This window comes from Thamnophis sirtalis, unplaced genomic scaffold (assembly GCF_051295495.1).
Source record: "Thamnophis sirtalis isolate CommonGarterSnake01/CBP01778 unplaced genomic scaffold, rThaSir2_p1.2 scaffold_11, whole genome shotgun sequence".
In the NCBI taxonomy this organism is placed as follows: domain Eukaryota; kingdom Metazoa; phylum Chordata; class Lepidosauria; order Squamata; family Natricidae; genus Thamnophis; species Thamnophis sirtalis.
In genome coordinates this window covers 46505457-46525909 of record NW_028261391.1, presented here as the reverse complement: position 1 = coordinate 46525909, position 20453 = coordinate 46505457, and the positions used below count along the sequence as shown (strand labels likewise).

The 20453-nt window shown below is 41.4% G+C and overlaps 1 protein-coding gene across 4 annotated transcripts in view; it reads left to right on the top strand.

Moving 5' to 3' along the window:
- LZTS2 (leucine zipper tumor suppressor 2) overlaps window positions 1–20453 on the top strand; it is a 75120-nt gene that overhangs the window by 43622 nt on the left and 11045 nt on the right. For all 4 annotated transcript variants that reach the window (XR_015698051.1, XM_014060547.2, XM_014060621.2 and 1 more), the window contains 2 exons: window positions 17559–17969; window positions 18963–19553. Coding sequence is in view for 3 of the 4 variants with exons in the window: in XM_014060547.2 (XP_013916022.2) it covers window positions 17589–17969; window positions 18963–19553 (972 nt within the window). In the remaining variant the exon portion in view is untranslated. The remainder of the gene's footprint in view (window positions 1–17558; window positions 17970–18962; window positions 19554–20453) is intronic.

The following is a 20453-nucleotide window of genomic DNA, read 5'->3' as shown; positions in this document are numbered from 1 at the left end:
GCTCTGATCATATTCTTTGTTTCCCAGCTTTCGGCTGGATGAGCATGATGGCTTCAGCAGATGCCTCCCTGCTCTCTGTGCTTTGAACTGAAACTGGTGGGGGAAGGGTGGGTATAACCCCTCCTTCTCTTCCCTGCAGTGTCTTGTTCACCCAGTAGCACAGAGTTGAAGGCCGAATGCTTCGGAGCAGAAGTATGAAGCTCTTTGGATGGTTTTGTTAAGCCTTTATTTGCCATGTAGGTGGTATATTTGATTTCAAAACACGATGACAAAAGTGCTCTGGGGTTGGGTACTGATGTGTAACAGCCAGACTGGATTTCTGGGGATGATGTGGATTGAAAGGAGAGAAGCAACTTAGAACTGAGGAGAAATTTCCTGACAGTTAGAACAATTAAATCATTGGAACGGCTTGCCTCCAGAAGTTGTGAATGCCCCAACACTGGAAGTCTTTAAGAAGATGTTGGATAGCCATCTGTATAGGGTTTCCTGCCTAGGCAGGGGGTTGGACTAGAATACCTCCAAAGTCCCTTCCAACTCTGCTATTGTATTGTATTGTAAGAAACTTGGAAATATGCAGGTCCTAAAACTACAAGTGGTAACTAGGAAGATTCCTTTCCTTGATTTTCCAGTGGAGCATATATTTTTTTAATGTGGCGATCTCTGCTTTCTGCTGTGGATTGCTAGATCCCTATAAGACACAGATTTTCATTTGTTCTCTGGGATCATGACCTTTTTATATGTTGCAGGTGTCTTTGCAACTCTGTAGCTCCAATGCCAAGGAAACTTAATTTTTTTGTTTTTACATTTATATGCTAGCCCTTGTACAGGAGTTCATACACTATACATATAGCATTTCCTCCTCAAATGTTCTCCACAACAACAACCCTGTGAAGCAAATTGGGATGAGTGTGACTAGCCCTAAATCAACCAGTGAATGTCCGTGACTAAGGATGGACTTGAACTGGGGTCTCCCTTATCTTTGTGGAATACCTTTATTACTGCTACACTTCGTTGTCTCTTAAATTTCTAAATATGGGCCAGTTAAAATGTAATTGGTGATCTGATACTATAGATGACTTGTTTGCTTGCATATAAAGATTTGGGTTTCCTTAGTTATTCAGAGGTTTGTTCAAGAATATATAGTAAAATATGTCTATCTTGTTGACTTGGAAAAGTCCTCAGTTCAAATGCTTCCTGTGCACAGATCCCCATAACAGTTTCAGGCATGCCATTACTTGCTCAAGTTCCTTGTGTGCATCACCATTCCAGAAATAATAAGTGTGCAGCATTTAAAGTAGTCTAAACTTTTATGTAAACGCTAATTTTCTTACTCTTGTTATGGCTGGTAAGGATTATAGCTCTGTATAGTTTTTTGGGTTGTCAGATTAAATATTATGTAAACGTGTACTATATAGTGCTGAGCAGGGATGGCTTAAGCTGTTGTTGTTGCTAACAAATTTTTAAAAATCGCCGTCACACTTTATCCAAAGCATTATCAGATATATCTAATTATTCTGCAGGATAATAGGTCCTCATTTTAATGGTTAATATATCCTCTTTATTTTAACAAATATATATAGGCAAACAAATTTGGGGAGGTTGATAATAATGCCCAGCTCATAAGTTAAGCTGTTAAGATGGCTTTGGAATGTTTATTCAAAAAGTACAAAATGTATTTCTTTCTCTTGAAAATATTTGCATATTGTATTTACCCAAAAAGATGAATTTGCAGGCTTGGCATGCATCACAGAAATGTGGCTGGCAGGAATGGGACTGTCCCCGATTTGCTTTTCTTATTTTTAGCTTTAAGCCATGCAAATTCAAATTTTGAGAGTTGGGGGTACGGTGATGACCTTGTGTGACACTTTAACTATGAGCTGGTGTTCTGCTCCTCACATGATTTATTGTGTATGCTTGCATTAGAAATTGGGCTGCACATACAAATTAGCAACTGTGCAAATACTTTCTACTCTGCTTCCTGAATGGCCCTGAATTCATCACAAGATTGGTGGTACGCAAGAGCAGAAACAGTGTGTTGCTGGATCAAGTGCCCCTGACCCAGTAGTTTGTTCCAACACTTTCACAAAAGGCCTTCTGATCTATCGGGACATGACCTTCAGAGGAGTCGCATGGCCATCAAGGCTAATAGCCATCCCCATGATTACTGTTAATTGGTCCAAACTTTTTTTGGAAGCCAACCAAGCTGGTAGCCAACATCACATATTGTGGTAGTGAATTTCAGAGTTTAATTACGCATTATGTAAAACAGTATTGCCTTTTGTCTGTGCTGAAGTCTGCCAGAATTCAATTTCAGAATGACCTCTGGTTCTAGTATTCTTGGAAGGGGAAAACAACTTCTTCTTGTCCACTCTGTCTGCACCATGAGTAATTTTATACATCTCAATCATGTCCCCTATCAGTTTGGTGGAGGAGCAATAAGAATAATCTCCACCAGGCATCTAATTTATCCTTTTCAACTGGTGCTTGGGGTTTTCCCCAGAGATGTGGCCTTGTTGAGTCCTGGAATGTGAAAAAAGTGAGAACACAGTTCCAAGTAGCCTCTTTCTGAGCATTAATTCGAGTGTGCTCCCTGATTTACTGAAGAGCTGTGGGATATGAAGTTACTGAAAAGACACTAATATGATCAAACATGTTTGGGCTTACTCTTCTTCACTGGGTATTTACAGAATCTCATAAACAACTTTGTTTGAAACGGAAGACTCCTGAAAGCCATTGTAGAAGAACTTCTTAGATTATGGTAGCAAAAAATCAGAAGGCATCTGGTAGCATCTTTTCTGACTAAGAAATTTTATACATTTCAATGGTAGAAAAGAGGCTACTGGGCTCCTGATTTTCTGCATTCTCTGTGACATATTTTTGCAGATAAAATCATCCCTGTTCACTTTGGATTAGACATCACTGGGGCAGAATGGAATGAATTAAAAGGGGCAGAGTCTGGTGAAATCATCTGCCTGGAAGCAGAAGTTGTTTTCCTATGCTATTGCAAATCATGGCAGGACTTAAAATCCCATCCTCCACTGCTACATATGCATAAACACGGACCATTCAATGAAAGGAGGAGAATTATTGTTTTCATTACCTTATCTCAAATACATGTGGAGATTCCCTGCCAGGTTAACTTAATTATGTCCCTTTTGAATTATGTCCCTGATTGGTATGCAGTAGGTGCTTTTCTGGGTGGGCTGCTGTTTCACATCTAGCCAGCATTCACTGACTCACAGTGATCATAATTCATTAGCTCTGCATATCTGCAGCTATTACAAAACCTGTCCTGATGAGGAACTGCTTTTCAAGGGATTTATTCCATTCCTGCAGCTTGTTTTTAGTCTGAGATTTAATGTGTTTTTTTTTTAGCTTCTCCATGCCATTTTATCCCATTGTGTGCACCCTTTGTGTAACCTCTGCTTTATTCTTCTTCACAGAGCATCTTACTGTGACAGTGCCAGTATCTTTGAATTGAGATGGTTAATGCTTAATAAATTTAGTGTGGAAAAATGTGTTGTATCTTTGGTGCTTAAAAACACAAAATGATGGCTGTGTTGTACAGGAGATAATAACAAATTGCAATGGAATATATAAGTTTAACTAGGGAAGAAAACATTTTTGCATTTTGCAAAATTTTGCAATTGATCAGATTCTGGACATAAATAAAATCTGTCCACAGAATCTTTGAGATAAGATTTGGGTCATAGGCTGTAAATGTGAGCTCCTTGGAGTCAGAACAGAGATGGCATTGGTGTTTTGATTCCACTACCCCACCTTATTAACTCATGCTGGCATCTTTGTATGTCCAGTCTAACTAGATGGCTTCTGGCTGGGGAAGGATGTGGTAGAACACACGAATGGCCTTTAAAATTACTTCTGATTAGCATTTAAAATTACAGTTCTAACAATGCCGAACCCATAAAACAGGCTGCCAACTGTAGTCATACATGTCCATTAAAAATTATTCAGGATCACTTAGAAAATGCCTTGAATCTAGTAAGAATACCTGATTATCATAGTGGCTCTGAATACTTTCCCCCCTGCTTTATTGTATTATTTGTTTTGTAACCTGTTACATACTGTATTTTTCAGAGTATAAGACACACTTTTTCCCCTCAAAAAAGTGGGTGAAAATCTGTATGCGTCTTATACACTGAATACAGCATTTTTTGCCTCCCGAAACCCACCCTTTCACCAAAATGGCCGTGTAGAGCTTTTAAGAGGCTTTCAGAGTGCTTCTGGGGTCTGGGAAGGGCAAAAATGAGTGAAAAATGGGCCATTTTTAAAATCATGTCGTCCCCCCCAGAGCACTCTACAAGCCTCCTAAAGGCTATTCATGCTCTTTTTTGGAAAAAACGGGCCTGTTTTCGCGAGGTTTGCAGAGTGCAAAAACTTTTTTTTTTAATTTGCCTCTTCAAAACTTTGGTGCGTCTTATACTCTGGTGTGACTTATACTCCGAAAAATATGGTATATGACTAGAAGGATAACAGGTTTTCTCCATGACGTTTTTGACAATCAGAAATTTGGGTTCTCCCAGACTTAATTTTTTTATGTATAATACATGTATGTATTTATGTAATTGATCTGGAAAGAGATTCTGGACTTCTGATATTAAAGAACTGAAAGAATAAAATGCTGTTTCATTTTTCGTGCTTTCTCTTAAGGAAAATAAAAAGTCAATTTAAATTAATACTATAGTTGTAATTTTACTAGTAAGAGGTAGGTTTACATACTCCACTAGGTTGTAATGTGATTGATATGGGTTTAATGGGTATGTGAACTCAATTCAGGTTCATTCAAAAAATGTATATAAGCAAACCATGGTTTCATGTGCTACATGATCATGATTGATAATAGGGATGGTAGACCACCCTTAATAAATAGAGACTACTGGAGGAAATCCTTGTGTCCATTCAAATATTGATCACACATTAAGCTACAATATTAGTATTTTGAAATCCTTGGGTTAAACAGAAAACGTTTGATTTGTCCTGTTAAATGTGGAAGGGATATAATATCATGACAGTCTTAGGAATAATATAAGATAGACCATTTAAAATTTGATTCTATGAAATTCCATTAAGCTACTTACAGTTGCTAACCCTCATCATCAAATGCATTCCATAACTAAGAACTCATCAGTTCTACTTTCTCAGTTTTAGGATTTCACATCCTTTTTGGGGATTTGCTTATTTAAAAACTCTATGTTTCCTTCTAATATTTGAGTCTCTATGTCTTTATTTCTATTTTCAAAAACAGTCTCTCCTGAACTGACCTTCTTATTGAGCTCTCTTGTCTTGGATAATGGGTTTCCCAAGTGCTAGGCCTGGAGTAGCAGAGTGTGCAAGTTTCTTAGGCTGTTGTCTCTGAGAATGACCCTGCTGGGAAGTCAAATTCAGGACCTCCCTGGAGTTCTAGGTTCATCGGTTCAAGCCATATTTGCATGAAAACAGCAGCTTTGTTTCCTACTTCAGCTTCTGCCTTACTGTGTTGGATTATTTCACCCATAATCCCTTAGCTCTGTGGTTGCTGGGTGATGTTGATTATGCCACAAACAAGAGGATCCTGACTTCAAACAGGGTCTAAAGCAGCAGGAGTATTGCTTGCAATACAGATCTAGTTTTGGGACAGATGTCTACTCTGGATGAGGACTTAGTAGCAAGTGTGAGCCAGAGAGGGCATGTTTCCTTCAAAAGATAAATGTTGGAAAATGTTTCACTGAAATTTACCAATAAACATTTTTTTTAAGTTGTAAATTCAGTTTTAGCCAAACTAGATTATTATAAAATGCTCCATTTGGGATTGTTTTAAACCTAAAAACATTAGTTAACACAGCAGGAAGAATACTTGTCACTGGTAGAATCTTTTAAAAAACATTTATATTTACTGTTTCCTGTAACTGGGTATACTATTACGTATGTAGTCATAAAGTCTATCAAGATCTCTATTTTTTTTTTGTCAGTTTATGTTATGTACATGCATGAAATTAAATTTAGTTTTGGGGCTATGCTTATAGCAGAAGGATTTCGCATCAGCTTTGATATATGGTCAGTGTGGATGGTCTCACATTTTTTATACTTTTGCAGCTTTTGTGGATTACTTTTGTGACATTTTTATATTACTACTGCCTCTTGAGTATTTTCTAATCACATACAACAGTTGTTATAGAAAAGGTTTTGAAAAAAATGGTGGCTTTAAAAAATAAATTCTAGCTTTAACTAATGCCATGCTGATTAGGAATGATGGAGCTGTAGTCTGATTCACTCTCTTGAAGGCCATTGAGTAACTGATTTGTGCCAACTGTAGGCAATTGTTTATTGGGAGATGAAGGCTCCACGGATAACTAAGCTAATATCATGGAATCCTGATCTTCTCCATAGTGAGGGGGGAGGAGTATCCAGAATGGGTTGACCTTATCCTCTCGTGATTGGATTGAGTCAGATAAGGTCTTTGGGCAATGCCCCCTGGCGTCAGGACTTCGGTCGTGAAAGGTTGCTCATTCTGGATCTCTAGCAATTTACTAGGATTTAAAGAAAATTCGGTTGGACCCGTCGAGCCTTGCCTCCCTGCACCGCACACAGCCTCCTCCTGCAGGATCAGGACTGCCACTAGCCCTCCTGGGGCGGCACGCTGCCCTGGCCACTGAGTGAATCTGAAGACACTCAGTAAGGACCTTGGCCGGGCAGCAGGAGGACCGGGCACAAGCCTCTTGCAGGCAAGCCCTAACCACAGAGGCTTGTAAGTCGCTGGAGCGCTCCGTCGCTCCCCTCAGGGGTTGAGCGACGAACCGGGGCTTCCAAATGATTCTTGGTGCAACTCCCGCGGGTACAATCCCATCCAGGCTATGGTGCCACAGGTTCTGGACTTCCTCCAGGTGGGCCTGGATAGAGGGTTAGCTCCTAACACAACTAGGAGACAGGTTTCAGCCATCTCATCAGTTCTCCTGTGTGGAAGAAACCAGAGTTTGACGCACCACCCCATGGTCAGGCAATTCCTTAAGGGGCCTCCAATCTCAAACCGCCTACGGTACACAGGTACCCTTCCTGGGACTTACACAGGGTATTGGACACTCTAACAGGCACTCCGTTTGAGCCGTTATGAACAGTTTCCCTTAAGTTCCTGACTCTGAAGGTGGTGTTCCTGGTGGCCATCACCTCCGCCAGGTGGATATCCAAACTGCAAGCGCTGTCCACCAGGGAGGATCTCTGCATCTTCCACCAAGACAGAGTGGTGTTACGGCTGGATCCATTCTTCATCCCCAAGGTGTGCTCCTGCTTCCATTGAGCCCAGGAACTGATTTTGCCCAACTTCTGTCCAGAGCCTTCTCACCCGTTGGAGAAGAAGTGGCACACTCTGGACGTAAGGAGGGCTCTGAGGATTTACCTCAGGAGAACCAGGCGAAACAGGAAATCCGAAGCCCTGTTTGTCTCTTTCCAACCAGGATCCCTGGATAACAAGGTAACTTCCACTACTATTGGCAGGTGGTTGCGAACCTGCATTGCCACTGCATACCAATCGCAGGGTTTACAGACACCAAATCATATCACAGTCCACTCCACGCGGAGCGCAGCCACATCCACGGCCTGGGCCACACAAGCATCCCTGGCCGAAATCTGCAGGGCAGCCACGTGGGCTTCCCCCTCTCCCTTTGTTAGGAACTATAAGTTGGATTCCTTTGCCTCGGCAGAAGCCTCGTTCGGCCGCAGGGTGTTGCAGGCGGTTCACAGGGTGGGGCCCACGCCTCAACAGGCCTGAGTGGGGGACACGGGGCCTCAGGGGTCTCCCTCCCTAGGGACGTGCAGGCTTTGGTACGTCCCATTCTGGATACTCCTCCCCCCCTCACTATGGAGAAAGGGTGTTGGTACTTTCCTGATACGCCTCTTCTCATAGTGGGGGGAGGAGTATCCAGTCCCTCCCTGACTATGTTTGTACAAATAGTGTTATGTTCATTGTTTATGTAGTTATATAAATATTGATGTTGAAGACAATAAAAGCTAAAAACTGAATTAAGAGTCTGGAGTGAATGGTGCAATGAGTCGGATAGAGCTCTTCGTCATTAAAACTGGGGAAGTCCTGGTGCCAGGGGGCGTTGCCCAAAGAGCTTATCTGACTCAATCTAATCACGAGAGGATAAGGTCAACCCATTCTGGATACTCCTCCCCCCACTATGAGAAGAGGCGTATCAGGTAAGTACCAACACCCTTTCTCTTCAAGATCTGGTGCCCCTGTGGTCACCCATCCGGGCTATCAGATTGTGATGGCTATCTGCCTTGGGTAGTTTTCTGAGGGCCTATTTATAACTTCAGAGTTGTATTGTTTATACCATCTGGTTTGTGACTGAGTTGCTTCTCCAAGGAGATTTAGCCACAACCCAAGGAAAATGTTGGCAGCAGCACTGTCCTTTTCAAAGCATGCTTAAAGCAACTAGAAAGATATTATGCTGCATCAGACCGAGAACAGAAAATGTTGGTTGAACCAGATTAATGAACGTGGAATACTTGCATGTGAATTGGTGTACACGTTAAATGTGAGGCATTTTCCCTCCTTGATAGGCTACTGCACACGAAAGGTCTTAGGTTCATTCTCTGATATTTCTAGTTAAAAGGATGAAATAGTGGCTGGTAGAAAGGTCACTTGTCTGAGACCCTGGGGAGTTGCTTGTGATCAAAGTAGTCAAAGCTCAGCCAGATGGACAAGGCCTCCGCCCTGAATGATGGCAGCGGATTTCACTGCGTTCCAGTTCCTCACATGCAGTTGCAATATGACAAATTTAATCAGGGAAGCCAATTTGAAATAAGTACACCTACGTTTGTATTCTCAACCTTTAGATTAAAATATATGAATAAGATATGGGTTACATTTTTGGTCTCCCAGTTTCTAATTTCACCCCCAAAATTCCCTCACGGTACCCAGCATACCCCAAACGAATGATGAGGACTGAAAAAAGTTTTTCCTTTTCATTTCAATGCTGTTAGTGAGCAATTTGGGAAAACCGCCCCCTGAAAACTGCTTTATCATCTTATTTTTTTGGGGGGGAGGAGTTGGTTTGATTTTAATTTAGCTGCCTATTTGGCCAGACTGAACGGCTTAAACCTTATTTGGCATGCTTAATGCGAGTTTTCTTAAGCCACGTTTATGTATTAATAAAATTTATTGGCTGCACATCTTATCACAAGATAGTTCCTATGAAGAATCTCAAATCTATAAAACTATATATCCAGCCACTTGGACATAAGATACTTCAGTATTTGAACATAACAAAAACCCTTCTGAGTATTACAGTTCATGCTGCTTTTATGCTTTAATAGGTTTCCCCCTCCATGTAACCAAGAGAACTAGTGTACACATAGTCCTCAACATACGACCAGAACTAACCCCAAAATATGTTAGTAAGTGAAACATTTGTTCAATGAGTTTTGCCTCATTTTACTGCATTTCTTGCCATAGTTTTTAAGTGAATCACTGCCATTGTTAAGTTAGCAACATGCTTAAGTGAATCTGGCTTCCTCATTGACTTTGCTTGTCAGAGGGTTGCAAAAGGGGATCCCATGACACCAGGACACTATTATCATCATAAATATGTAACAATTGCCACATGTCTGACTTTTGATCATGTGACTGGGGGGAATGCTGCAAAGGTCATAAGTGTGGGAAACGGTCATAACTCACTTTTTTCAGTGCTGTTGTAACTTGGAACAGTCACTAAATGTAATGTCGTAAGTCAAGGACTACCTGTGTTTTAAAATTAAGTCAATTAATTGTGAGATTAACTTGATTAGTTCAGATTAGATAGATTAAGTCATCCTTCAGTACAATCAGTTATCAATTTGTTCCGTTCATTGAAATGAGGACTTTTGAGATGATTCTCTTCAGTTCTGTTATGATTGTCCCCTCCTATTCATCAAACGATGAAGAATCAAGCCTACCATTATCTCCAAATACAAAGTTATATTCCAACTCCTGGGGATGACCCCTCTGTAAGGTCTCTTCTACATGTATAAAGTTGCCACTTTGTCATCACTATTTAATGCTGATTGGTGAGTACATTGGCCCAATTTCTCGGTTACATTCTGTCACCATGGCGTGGAGTGTAGCAAGTCTGTGGACTTCAAAAATCTGGATAATAACGAAAAGTAACAAATAAAAGCAACTTCCCTTGTTTCGCGATATGTAAGAGCAAAATCTTTCATTTGGTTGAAGGCTCATTGATAAAATCTGTTCTGTCATGAATACTCAAATTGCTACTCTGTAAAAATGAACACCTCCCCAAATTCAGTTGTATGTTGTTGATATCTTTCACCCAGAACAGAAAAGTTACTTTTTTGCTCAGTTTTTGCAGTCTAATTTAACTGATTTAAGTGCAGTTGTCTCTTTTTTTTGCTTCCTCTCTCCCCTCCCCCCACTTGTGGTCACTCTATTGTTTCCTCTGACTTTTCAATTTTGAATTCTGATTTCACGTTTCTAATTTCAAACTTAAGGTGACCATTAGCCGCATTTGACTTACGTTAATTACTTTGGGATGCAATTGATGCAGAGTACATAATTCATCCCATTTGAATGATGACATCATGATGCACATGGTATCATTTCTGCCTATAGACATCCATGACCCTGGACAAATTGCATTTGATCTTGTATTTCCATCAGCTCAAAGCATTGATTCAATCGTGGGTTCCTTTTGTCAAAATAAACAGTCCATGGGTCTTTTTCTGAGATCTCTGGTGTAGTGCCTGGGGTACCAATGTGCCTACAAATACCACCCTTTGCCTCACTCTATTTGGTAATATTTTAAACATTAAAAATAAATTTAAAAGGGAGAAGCTGGTATTCTGTCAATGCTGATAGTGAGGTGTTAATACCACTCTATAATGCCTTGGTAAGGCCACACTTGGAATACTACCTCCAGTTTTGGTCACCACAATGTAAAAAAGATGTGGAGACTCTAGAAAGAGTGCAGAGAAGAGCAACAAAGACGATTAGGGGACTGGAGGCTAAAACATATAAGGAACTGTCTAATGAAAAGAAGGACTAGGTTAACATGATAGCAGTGTTCCAATATATAAGGGGCTGCCACAAGAAGGGGGTGTCAACTTATTGGTCCCCAACCTTTCTGACTTGGCAGCCTGGTGCAAGAAGGGGGGAGGGAGGATAGTTTCGTGTGAGTGGCAGGCATGGACATGCACACAGCTCCATTTGTACAAGCGCAAGTTTCTACTCACACAAGTGGAGCTGCACGTGTGAGTGCAAGTGCCCACCATTCATGCATGCAGCTCCACTTGTGTGAGTGTTGGGTTCTGGTGAAACTCCGCTTGCAAGTTCCTGCTGCTTGCATGGCCCAGTTCTGAACCAGCCATGGCCTGGTAGCGGGCTGTGTCCCAGGGGTTGGGGACCCCTGCTCCAGAGTACCTGAAGGCACAAGAAGAAGCAGTGGATGGAAACTAATCCTAATCAAGGAGAAAACCAATTTAAAATGAAGAAATTTCTTGACAGTTAGAACAATTAATCAGTGTAACAACTTGCCTCCAGAAGTTGTAGGTCAGGAGTGTCAAACTGGCAGGTCGGATGTATCACATGGAGGCCATGCCAACCCCAGCTCTGTGAATGGGAAAAATGTTACGAAATGTCATGTGACGGTAATGTGACACAGCGAATTGGACACTTGTGTTGTAGGTGCTCCATCACTGGAAGTTTTTAAGAAGAGACAACCATTTGACTGAACTGCTATAGGGTTTCTTGCTTGAGGAGGGAGTTGGACTAGAATATCTCCAAAGTGCCTTCCAATGCTCTTATTTTGTTATTCTGTTAGTATTCTGGATCTACTAACTAGCATCATCAGGTACATCTACGAGTAAAATCGGAAAACATGGAGTTGGTGCCAGTGAGTACAAAGAATACTGAACTGAACAGAATGATTCAACCTCAGGCAACTTGCAGTTCTAGCCTAAGAAGAAGCGACTGTGCTAGCTAGGAATTATGTGCACTACATCCCAAAATACCCTGATAGTACCAGATTATGGTCCAGGAGGATTCCCTCCTAATGTTTCTCGAGGAGTAGCTTCTTGGGTTTTTGGGTGGCAAAAATAACAAGATGTGCTTATACCATGTACTGGACAAAGTAGTTTGTTATGGCATAAGCTTTTGATGGATCACAGCCCACTTCATCTGATGTATAGTTAACAGCAGAAGATTAAATGTACTCACAACTGTAGGTGAGGGTGAGAGGGAGGGCAGAGAGGGATAAGGAAAGGAGAGATGACATAGAAAAAGGGAATAATGTAGAAATAATCATTAATGAAGCAAACGACTCGGATTGATGAACTGAGCAATTGTAGTACAAGACGAAAACTTGGTCTATGTTTAATCTGTGGGAAATAGTGATAACCGAATGAATTGTTTTTTAAAAATATTTTTTCTTATAACTCTGGCAGCATCAGTCAACATGGCTGGGGATGGTCAGAAATAATGGGAGCTGCATTCACAATATTGAGAGGGACCCCCGGTTGGAAACATAGAATCATTACACATTCAGCGCCTAATTTAATCTGCTTTTACATATTGTCATTGTATTTTCTTTGTGTTATTAAGGCTTGTGTAACATGCCTCTGTATTATACATTAGGGTTTGCTTGATGAGGAGTAGCAGTGCGGTCCTTATTTCTTCTCTTCTGTAATTTGTGTCCAGTACTCAATGTCTTGTCAAGTTTCTGACCATATTTGGGGAGAAGGATTACTGTATCAGAAATACAAACTCTGCTGTTTTTGTTCCCCCCAGAATTGATGGTTGCCTTAGTCTAAAGCAGTGTTTCCCAACCTTGGCAACCTGAAGATGTCCGGACTTCAACTCCCAGAATTCCCCAGCCAGCGAATGCTGGCTGGGGAATTCTGGGAGTTGAAGTCCGGACATCTTCAGATTGCCAAGGTTGGGAAACACTGGTCTAAAGTACAGAGAGTCCTCAACTTATGGCCACAATTGAACCCAAAATTCCCTTTGCTAAACAAGACAGATGTTAACTGAGTTGTGCCTTATTTTATGACTTTTTTGCCATGGTTACGAGAATTACTACATTGTTAAGTTAATCGTGCGGTCGTTAAGTGAATCTGACTTCCCCCATTAACTTTGCTTATCAGAAGCACCCAAGGAAGATGAAAAATGACAACCTCAGGGCCCCATGACACTGAAACCATTGTAAATACATGTTAGTTGCCAAGCACCAGAACTTTGGTCATGTGACTTTGGGGATGCTGGAACCATCGTAAGTGTGAGAACTGGTCATGAGTCATTAAATGGTCATTAAACATTGCTTGTAAGTCAAAGAGTAGCTATAATTCTGATTTACATATCTGCATTTATAGGTGTAGGGACGTGATGGCTCAGTGGCTAAGACTCTGAGTTTGTCGATCAGAAAGGTTGGCAGTTCAGCAGTTCGAATCCCTAGTGCCGCGTAACTGAGTGAGCTCCTGTTACTTGTCCCAGCTTCTGCCCACCTAGCAGTTCGAAAGCATGTAAAAATGCAAGTAGAAAAATAGGGACCACCTTTGGTGGGAAGGTAACAGCGTTCCGTGCACCTTCAGCGTTTAGTCATACTGGACACATGATCACAGAGACATCTTCGGACAGCGCTGGCTCCTTGGCTTTGAAACGGAAATGAGCACCATCCCCTAGAGTCGGGAACGACTAGCACATATGTGCGAGGGGTACCTCTACCTTTTATTTAGAGGTGTAACTTGAGAGGCTTTATCCAAAGACTTGTCCTTGCTTTAAAATCAAGAGCAAGAGTTTTTCATTTTAATCATCCCAGTAAAAGTGCAATGAGCTCTTAAGCCCCTTTGCCCTGGGGATTATTGGAGGAGCCTGTCTTTCATTAGAGAGCAGACAATGGGATGGAAGCAAATGTTTACAAAAAGAAAAAAGAGAGAAGCATAGCCAAATATTAAACCAGAGGTCATAGTTTTTCTATCTCCTCAGCATCCCTTTGCAGATGTGTTGTTTTTGCAGTGCTAGTGACATCCAGCTCTGCCCAAAATGGAGCTGAGCTGAGCAAGGGCTGGTCTAGTGCCTAAGGTTAAAATAAATGCAAGTTAGTTCCACTTCATGATCCTGAACTGCCAGCAGGAGCAGGAGGTACAGGCGTTTTCTATTTAAAGCACAGCGCAGAGGGCAGGTTATAAAAAGGAAATCTGTTGTATAGGCAGCAGCAAAGGGAGTGGGAGGCCGAGTTGGCAGAAGTGGAGGGGGGCAGCTGTTACTTTTGTTGCTATTTGGACTCCCCCCTCCCACCCCAGTGCTCTCCTTTGTTGCTGGCAAAGCATGGAAAACCTTCCTGGAATCCTCGTATTTATCACCCCAGACAAGTGTTTTGCAGGTCCTGAATAGATAAAGCGCCTCCTACACGTCATGTTAATTAATGGGAGAATGCTCTTGCAGAAAGCGCAAGTGGTATTCTGGGATGGATTTACAAAAACATTTTATGTAACGTTTTTTTAGTCCATTTTTTTTTCTTTTTGGTTAAGTGGAAATGCTTCTGATTCCTGTGAGACTTGGACAACTGCAGAAGGAAAATGCTTGTAAACCCTTCACAGTGCCAAATCAGGTGGACAGCAAACACACTCAAATTTTCCTGGAGGCATATAAATCTATTATTACAATTACCCTTACGACCCCTTTACACTTGCTTGGCCACGTGGCTCAGTGGCTAAGACATTGAGCTTGTCAGTCAGAAAGGTCGTCAGTTTGGCGGTTCGAATCCCTAGTACAGGTTTTCTGCAGGGGGTTGGACTAGATGACTTCCAAGTACCTTCCAACTCTGTTACTGTTTACTTAGGAGAGGCGGCTGGAATAAACCATCACAGTGTAAGTATAGGTCATCCACATTAACCCCCAGAGCTTAAAGGGCCAGGAGAGGCTTATCTTCTTTCCAGATGAGCATGTTTTGGGCTATTACTATTTCCCCTGGTAGGTGACATTATGCTCCTTTGAAATAAAAGCCTGAGAGAGGAATCACCCCCCTCTCCAAGATGTCTAGAAAGTAGTAGGTTAAAATTTTCTGTAAATGATAGTGGATCTTATTCTATTCCTGCCACTTGGATATGTGTGCAAGAGGTCTCTGTGTCTGAACGACTGTTTGTGTAGATGTGGTTATGTGCTGTGGCACATACATAGAAGCTTCACTGCTGCTGAATAATTGTGAGGTTGGCAATGAAACATTAGATTAATTATACCGAATCTTTCGGATTTGAATATTCTGCATGCACATATACCACGCACACGTACATAGAAACTCATGTATAGCATCTGTTTAGAACGACACTGAATAGAAACAAAATTAGACTTGAGGCATTTTCAGCAAACAAAAGGAAAAAAAAATCATCCCTCCCACCCGAACACCTCATTCCAGTAAAATTGAGTTTGGTTTTCATCTAAACAGAGCATCTGCATAAGAACGCCAGAGCATGAGAAGTATGGGAAGATCTGCAAACAACAGATTCTCTAAGATCTGATGTTTTATTTAGCCAGTCTGCCTGAATCAAGGGAAGAAAGAAAAAAATACACCCTACCATCGCCATCCATGGAAAGTAGGCTTTAGTATAATTTCCTGGGCCTCTTAATCCACACTTTGATGTCTTTTGGCTGGATTCACATAACATGCTAAACTTAATATAACAAAGTACAGTTGTTGTATTGGTATCGTTCAAATAAGTAATCCATGTTATGCTTTAATTACAGCTATCATAACTATTATAACTGAATTGTAGATGACCGTTATGACCCCAAAATGCCAGTAAAGGCACATATAGGCTGGATTTGTAAAATGCTGAACCATAAATTACCCAATCTTAGTTTCGTCTAATTTAGAATGTTTGTTTTTTATCCTACCTTTTCTCCAAAAGCTCAAGGTGGTCCATACATAAAACCCTGTTGTCCAATTCCCCTTTCCAAACAACATTGTGCAGCAGTGGCACTGGCCCAAAGTCTCCTAGCATGTTTCTGTGACTGACACCAGCCTCTGCATAACAGTTACATTAAATAGATAATGTCTCCTGTGTGAATGAGATGTGAAATATGCTAAGTCTCTGTTCTTTATCATTCTTTGCTTCTCTTTCCACTTGTTATTGAGGTTTTCCATTCTTCCCAAAGCTGCTTCTTTCATCTTCCTCCATTTAGCCTTTTTAACAGACCTTTCCAATGACCTGTAGTCTGGTAGAGCATGGAGCTGGGAACTAATAAATAGCTTTATGGAGTCCAAGGCCTGGCTTGTGTTGTCTTTAACAGAGGCCAGGTCTGGAAATTGGACCCTGAGTCAGAAGATTGAGCTCTGTCCCCCACTTCTCTCTAGACACAGCAAGACTGTGAATCTCTTTGCTATCACTTTTGCTGATATCATTTTCATAAAACACATGCTTATGTGGCAGGGGAAGGACACACACACACTGTTTTATATACGGGAAATTGAATTAATGTTGGGGGGGTTAGACAGGCTGCTGTATTCTGTCTGTCTGTCTGTCTGTCTGTCTCTGTCTCTCTGTGTGAAAGTGTGTGTGTCAGGGGTGGGTTGCTGCTGGTTTTACTACCGGTTTGCAACGTATGCACAGTGAGTAAAAAACCAAAATGGCGGTGGCCCAGTGGCAGTGATGGAACCAGTTCGGGGCATGGCAGGCCTGGGTCACTGCCGATTCTGCGACCCAGTCCTGAATTCCACTACCGGTTCGGCCGAACTGGGCTGAACCAGGAGCAACCCACCTCTGGTGTGTGTGTGAAAGGGGAGGAAGGTAGAAGTTGCATTGCCTACTGTTATCCAGTGGCAATTGGCAAAAAAAAAGTTCTTATCCAAACTCTTATCCTCCATTTCCTTTTGAAGGACCAAATTTCTATGACTTAAGACTACAGTACAGTAATAATATTGAGAAACTGATTTATTTTAGCACAATAGGCAGTAACTGTTTCTAATGAAACTGTCAGTAAAGTTTTTCAATAAATCTGTATATGCATCAGCTACTGATATTTCTTTCCCCAGTTCTATATCATTAAAAACTATCATTTAAATATGACTGATAATAATTTATTATATTGAGATGGGGCAAGGAGAGTAAGGGTCTTGATTTCAGCTATGGTTAGTTATGTTATGGTTTATTGCAATTTGAACTTTTAATTATTTGGGTAACAGAAAATAAATATTTTTTGCCAAACATCCAAGTCATAAACAGAATCGATACCATAATTCCAAACAACTGCCTTCGATACAGTTTAAAAGTAGCTGGGAATCAGACAGGACACCAAATTGAGGAAAAAATGGGGTTGGGTCATTTGTTAATATGTTATATGATCCACGTCAACACATTAAGGTAAAGTATATTTTATTAGGCATAGTTTTTTGTTATGTGAACAAAAAGAATGTAAGTCTCAGTCCAGATTTGCAGAAATTCAGATTTTTATGCATTTCATAAAAATAGCCAAAACACAAAGCTCAAAGTAATCTAACTGTCTTTAGTGCCTGTTCTCAGTTTATATATTTTTATATATATATATATATATATTTCTTTTTTCTTTCTTTAAGATCACTTGCAAAGTCTCTACTGTGACCATCATGGCCATAGTGCAAACCTTGCCTGTCTCCATTGAATCTGCCACTGAAGGGGCTTCCCAACTCTGTACTACTGCCAGCTCATCTCCTGCAAACATGGGAAGTGTCAGTAGCCTTATTTCAGGCCGGCCTTGCCATAAGGCCACCTCTGAGTTTGGTGCTTTCCCCCTGCGTGGAAATGCTGGCTCCCAAGAGCTTCTGTGCCATGGACACCCTACGAAGAAGAGCAGCTATGCTTGCGGCAATGACGAAGACTGGACTGAAACTGTGTCCCCCATCAGCCCCTGTAGTGATGCAGAAGATCTCCAGGATGACAAGCCACGGAGTGGTATCATCCGTGGACCACCTCCCAAGTTGGTCCCTGTTTCGGGGAAACTTGAGAAGGTAAGAAAAGGCAATATTTTGGCAGGACCATTAGATCTTTCCGTCTAGAGCAAGGATAGGTTATCTATCGGTGATTAGGCTCTGAGAACTTGGGCTTTGTTTGATTTTTTTTTTTCCTGGTAGCCAAGGGAGATGATTTCATGCATAGAGCTAGAATTTTGGGTTCCTTAATCATTTTTGAGGTTTAGTCCTTCCTACACAAATAAAATGGATAGTAGGTCCAGTTTTTGGGAGACATGTTTATTTCACTTGACATCTATAAAATAATGGAGGAAAACTATGCCATTCTTATTCAATATGTGTTCTAAGAATCTTTGCGCATTATCCTAAATCAGTGTTTCTCAGCCTTGGCAACTTGAAGATTTGCTGGCTGGGGAATTCTGGGACTTGAAGTCCAGACATCTTCAAGTTGCCAAGGTTGAGAAACACTGTCCTAAATGTTTTGGGGGGCTGCCAAAAAAAAAAAAAGCTTGAGGGCTACAGCTTGCCAATTTCTGATCTATATGACAATGAATACAAATTGAACAGTAAAAAAAAACAATCATAATGCTCCTTCTTCCCCCAGTGGGCCTGCCAAACTTTTCCTACACTTTAATTTTGTAATGAAAGCATGTGAGAAACACATATAATATCAATCAGAGGGGTTTTCTCCCCCCCCGCTTTGCTTCTCTAGCAACATAGGAGTAAGGAAGATCTGCCAACCAGTCCACACTGATTAAAGAATGTTGTGAGGTGTTTCTATCTCTGTTGGCTGCTAGTGGCCAATTGTGATAGGCTTCCTAGGCTGGGAACTCTTCCTAGCCAGATAAAGAAAATAATGCACTATCTGAAACAAACCTCCACTAACTTTGTACCAGGATAAAGAGGAGCCATCTTTTCCTTTATGAAATGTGGGTATTTCTGCTTGAGGCTTGCTAAAAGCGTATGAAGGGGAGAGGGTTTCAGTTCATTTGTCCTTCCTTCATTAAGTTCTGCTTTTTTGCTGTTTCTCAGAACATAGAGAAGACACTAATTCGCCCCACAGCCTTCAAGCCAGTTATGCCCAAGAACCGCAACCTCCCACTGCAGAGCCACTTGGTTCTGCGTCCTGGGACTTCGGTGCTCTCTGAGAGCCAATCCAGCCTAGCCCAGCTCTTTGGTGCCAATGCTGTAAGCACTACAGAGAAGCTCAGTTCATTGAGCTGCCGTACCAGCTCCCACTCTGGGACAATGTCAGACTCTGGGCGTAATTCCCTCTCCAGCCTTCCCACTTACAGCACTGGGGGCAGCCAGCAAATAGAGCCACTCAGCGTCTCCATAGGCCATGCTAATCTTGACGGCCATGGCAGCGGCAGCTCCCGCGGTCTTACTGGCCCATCAAATTCAGACAGTGGGCGGTCATCCTCAAGCAAGAGCACGGGTTCCCTGAGTGGCCGTGGGCACCCTTCCTCTGACAGTGGCTCCTGTGGGGGGCGTTCCCCTATGCACAATGGCGCGGATGAAGCCCTCCTTGTCCATGAACTTGAAGAGAAGCTGCGGGAGCGTGAAGCTGAGCTGCAGCATTTAAGAGAGAGTCTGGATGAGAATGAGGTGGCCATTTGCCAGGTAAGCTGGGGGTGGGGATGAGGGTGTCTTATTGCTCTTTCTGATCTACAGGGGTGGGGAGGGAATGTTTGTTTTCTAAAAACTGCTTCTGCAGGAAAGCTGTTCTTATCAGTGACTGGTAGGCAACTTCCATGTAGCAGCTGGTTTAGGGCTGGAACTGGTTGGATTATATTCAACAACTTGCAGGAAATATGAGCTTCCTTGAGGGTCAGATAGGCCAAGTGCCAGATTTGTTTTTCCCTTATTTTTGGCAGCCTCAGTGGAGAAAAAGGGTGGGTGTTTACAGCACCGAGTGGAATACTGCTGGAAAACAATCAATCCTCTGTAAGGATTAATTAGCAGTATAATTTAATTTTCATTATTGTGATTGATTCTTCTATTATTAGCTGCTTCAACTTTTATTCCTTTGATCTTTCCTCCATATAAATAATTCCTGGAATGTATCTTATAATTTTATTATAATTTATGATACAGGTGGGTAATTTTGGAGTATTTCTGCTGAGATCTAATGTGACATAAGAATGGTTGCATGTACCTACATGCAAAATCTTCTTGCCAATAAACTGTTGTTAAGAAAACCACTGTATAAAAAGTTCCCTAATCTAAAATCTTGTATTTTAGTATTTTCAGCTAGAGGTCAGTGTTAGAGCTTTGTTATGTGCTGAATAGGTGGCGTATTGCCATCGTGACTAATAGTGAAGTGCTTCATGAATTTTTCTAATTCCCTTTTAAAGTCATCTAAGTTGGTAGCTGTCATCACTTCATTGTGTAATAAAATTCAGTTTAACTAGGTGCTATGCAAACATATTGGTTCCTGAATCTCCCATTGTTCAGCTTCACTGGTTAATCTCAGAGTAGTGTTAGGAAAGATGTAAAACCATTTTTCCTTTCCAATTTCTC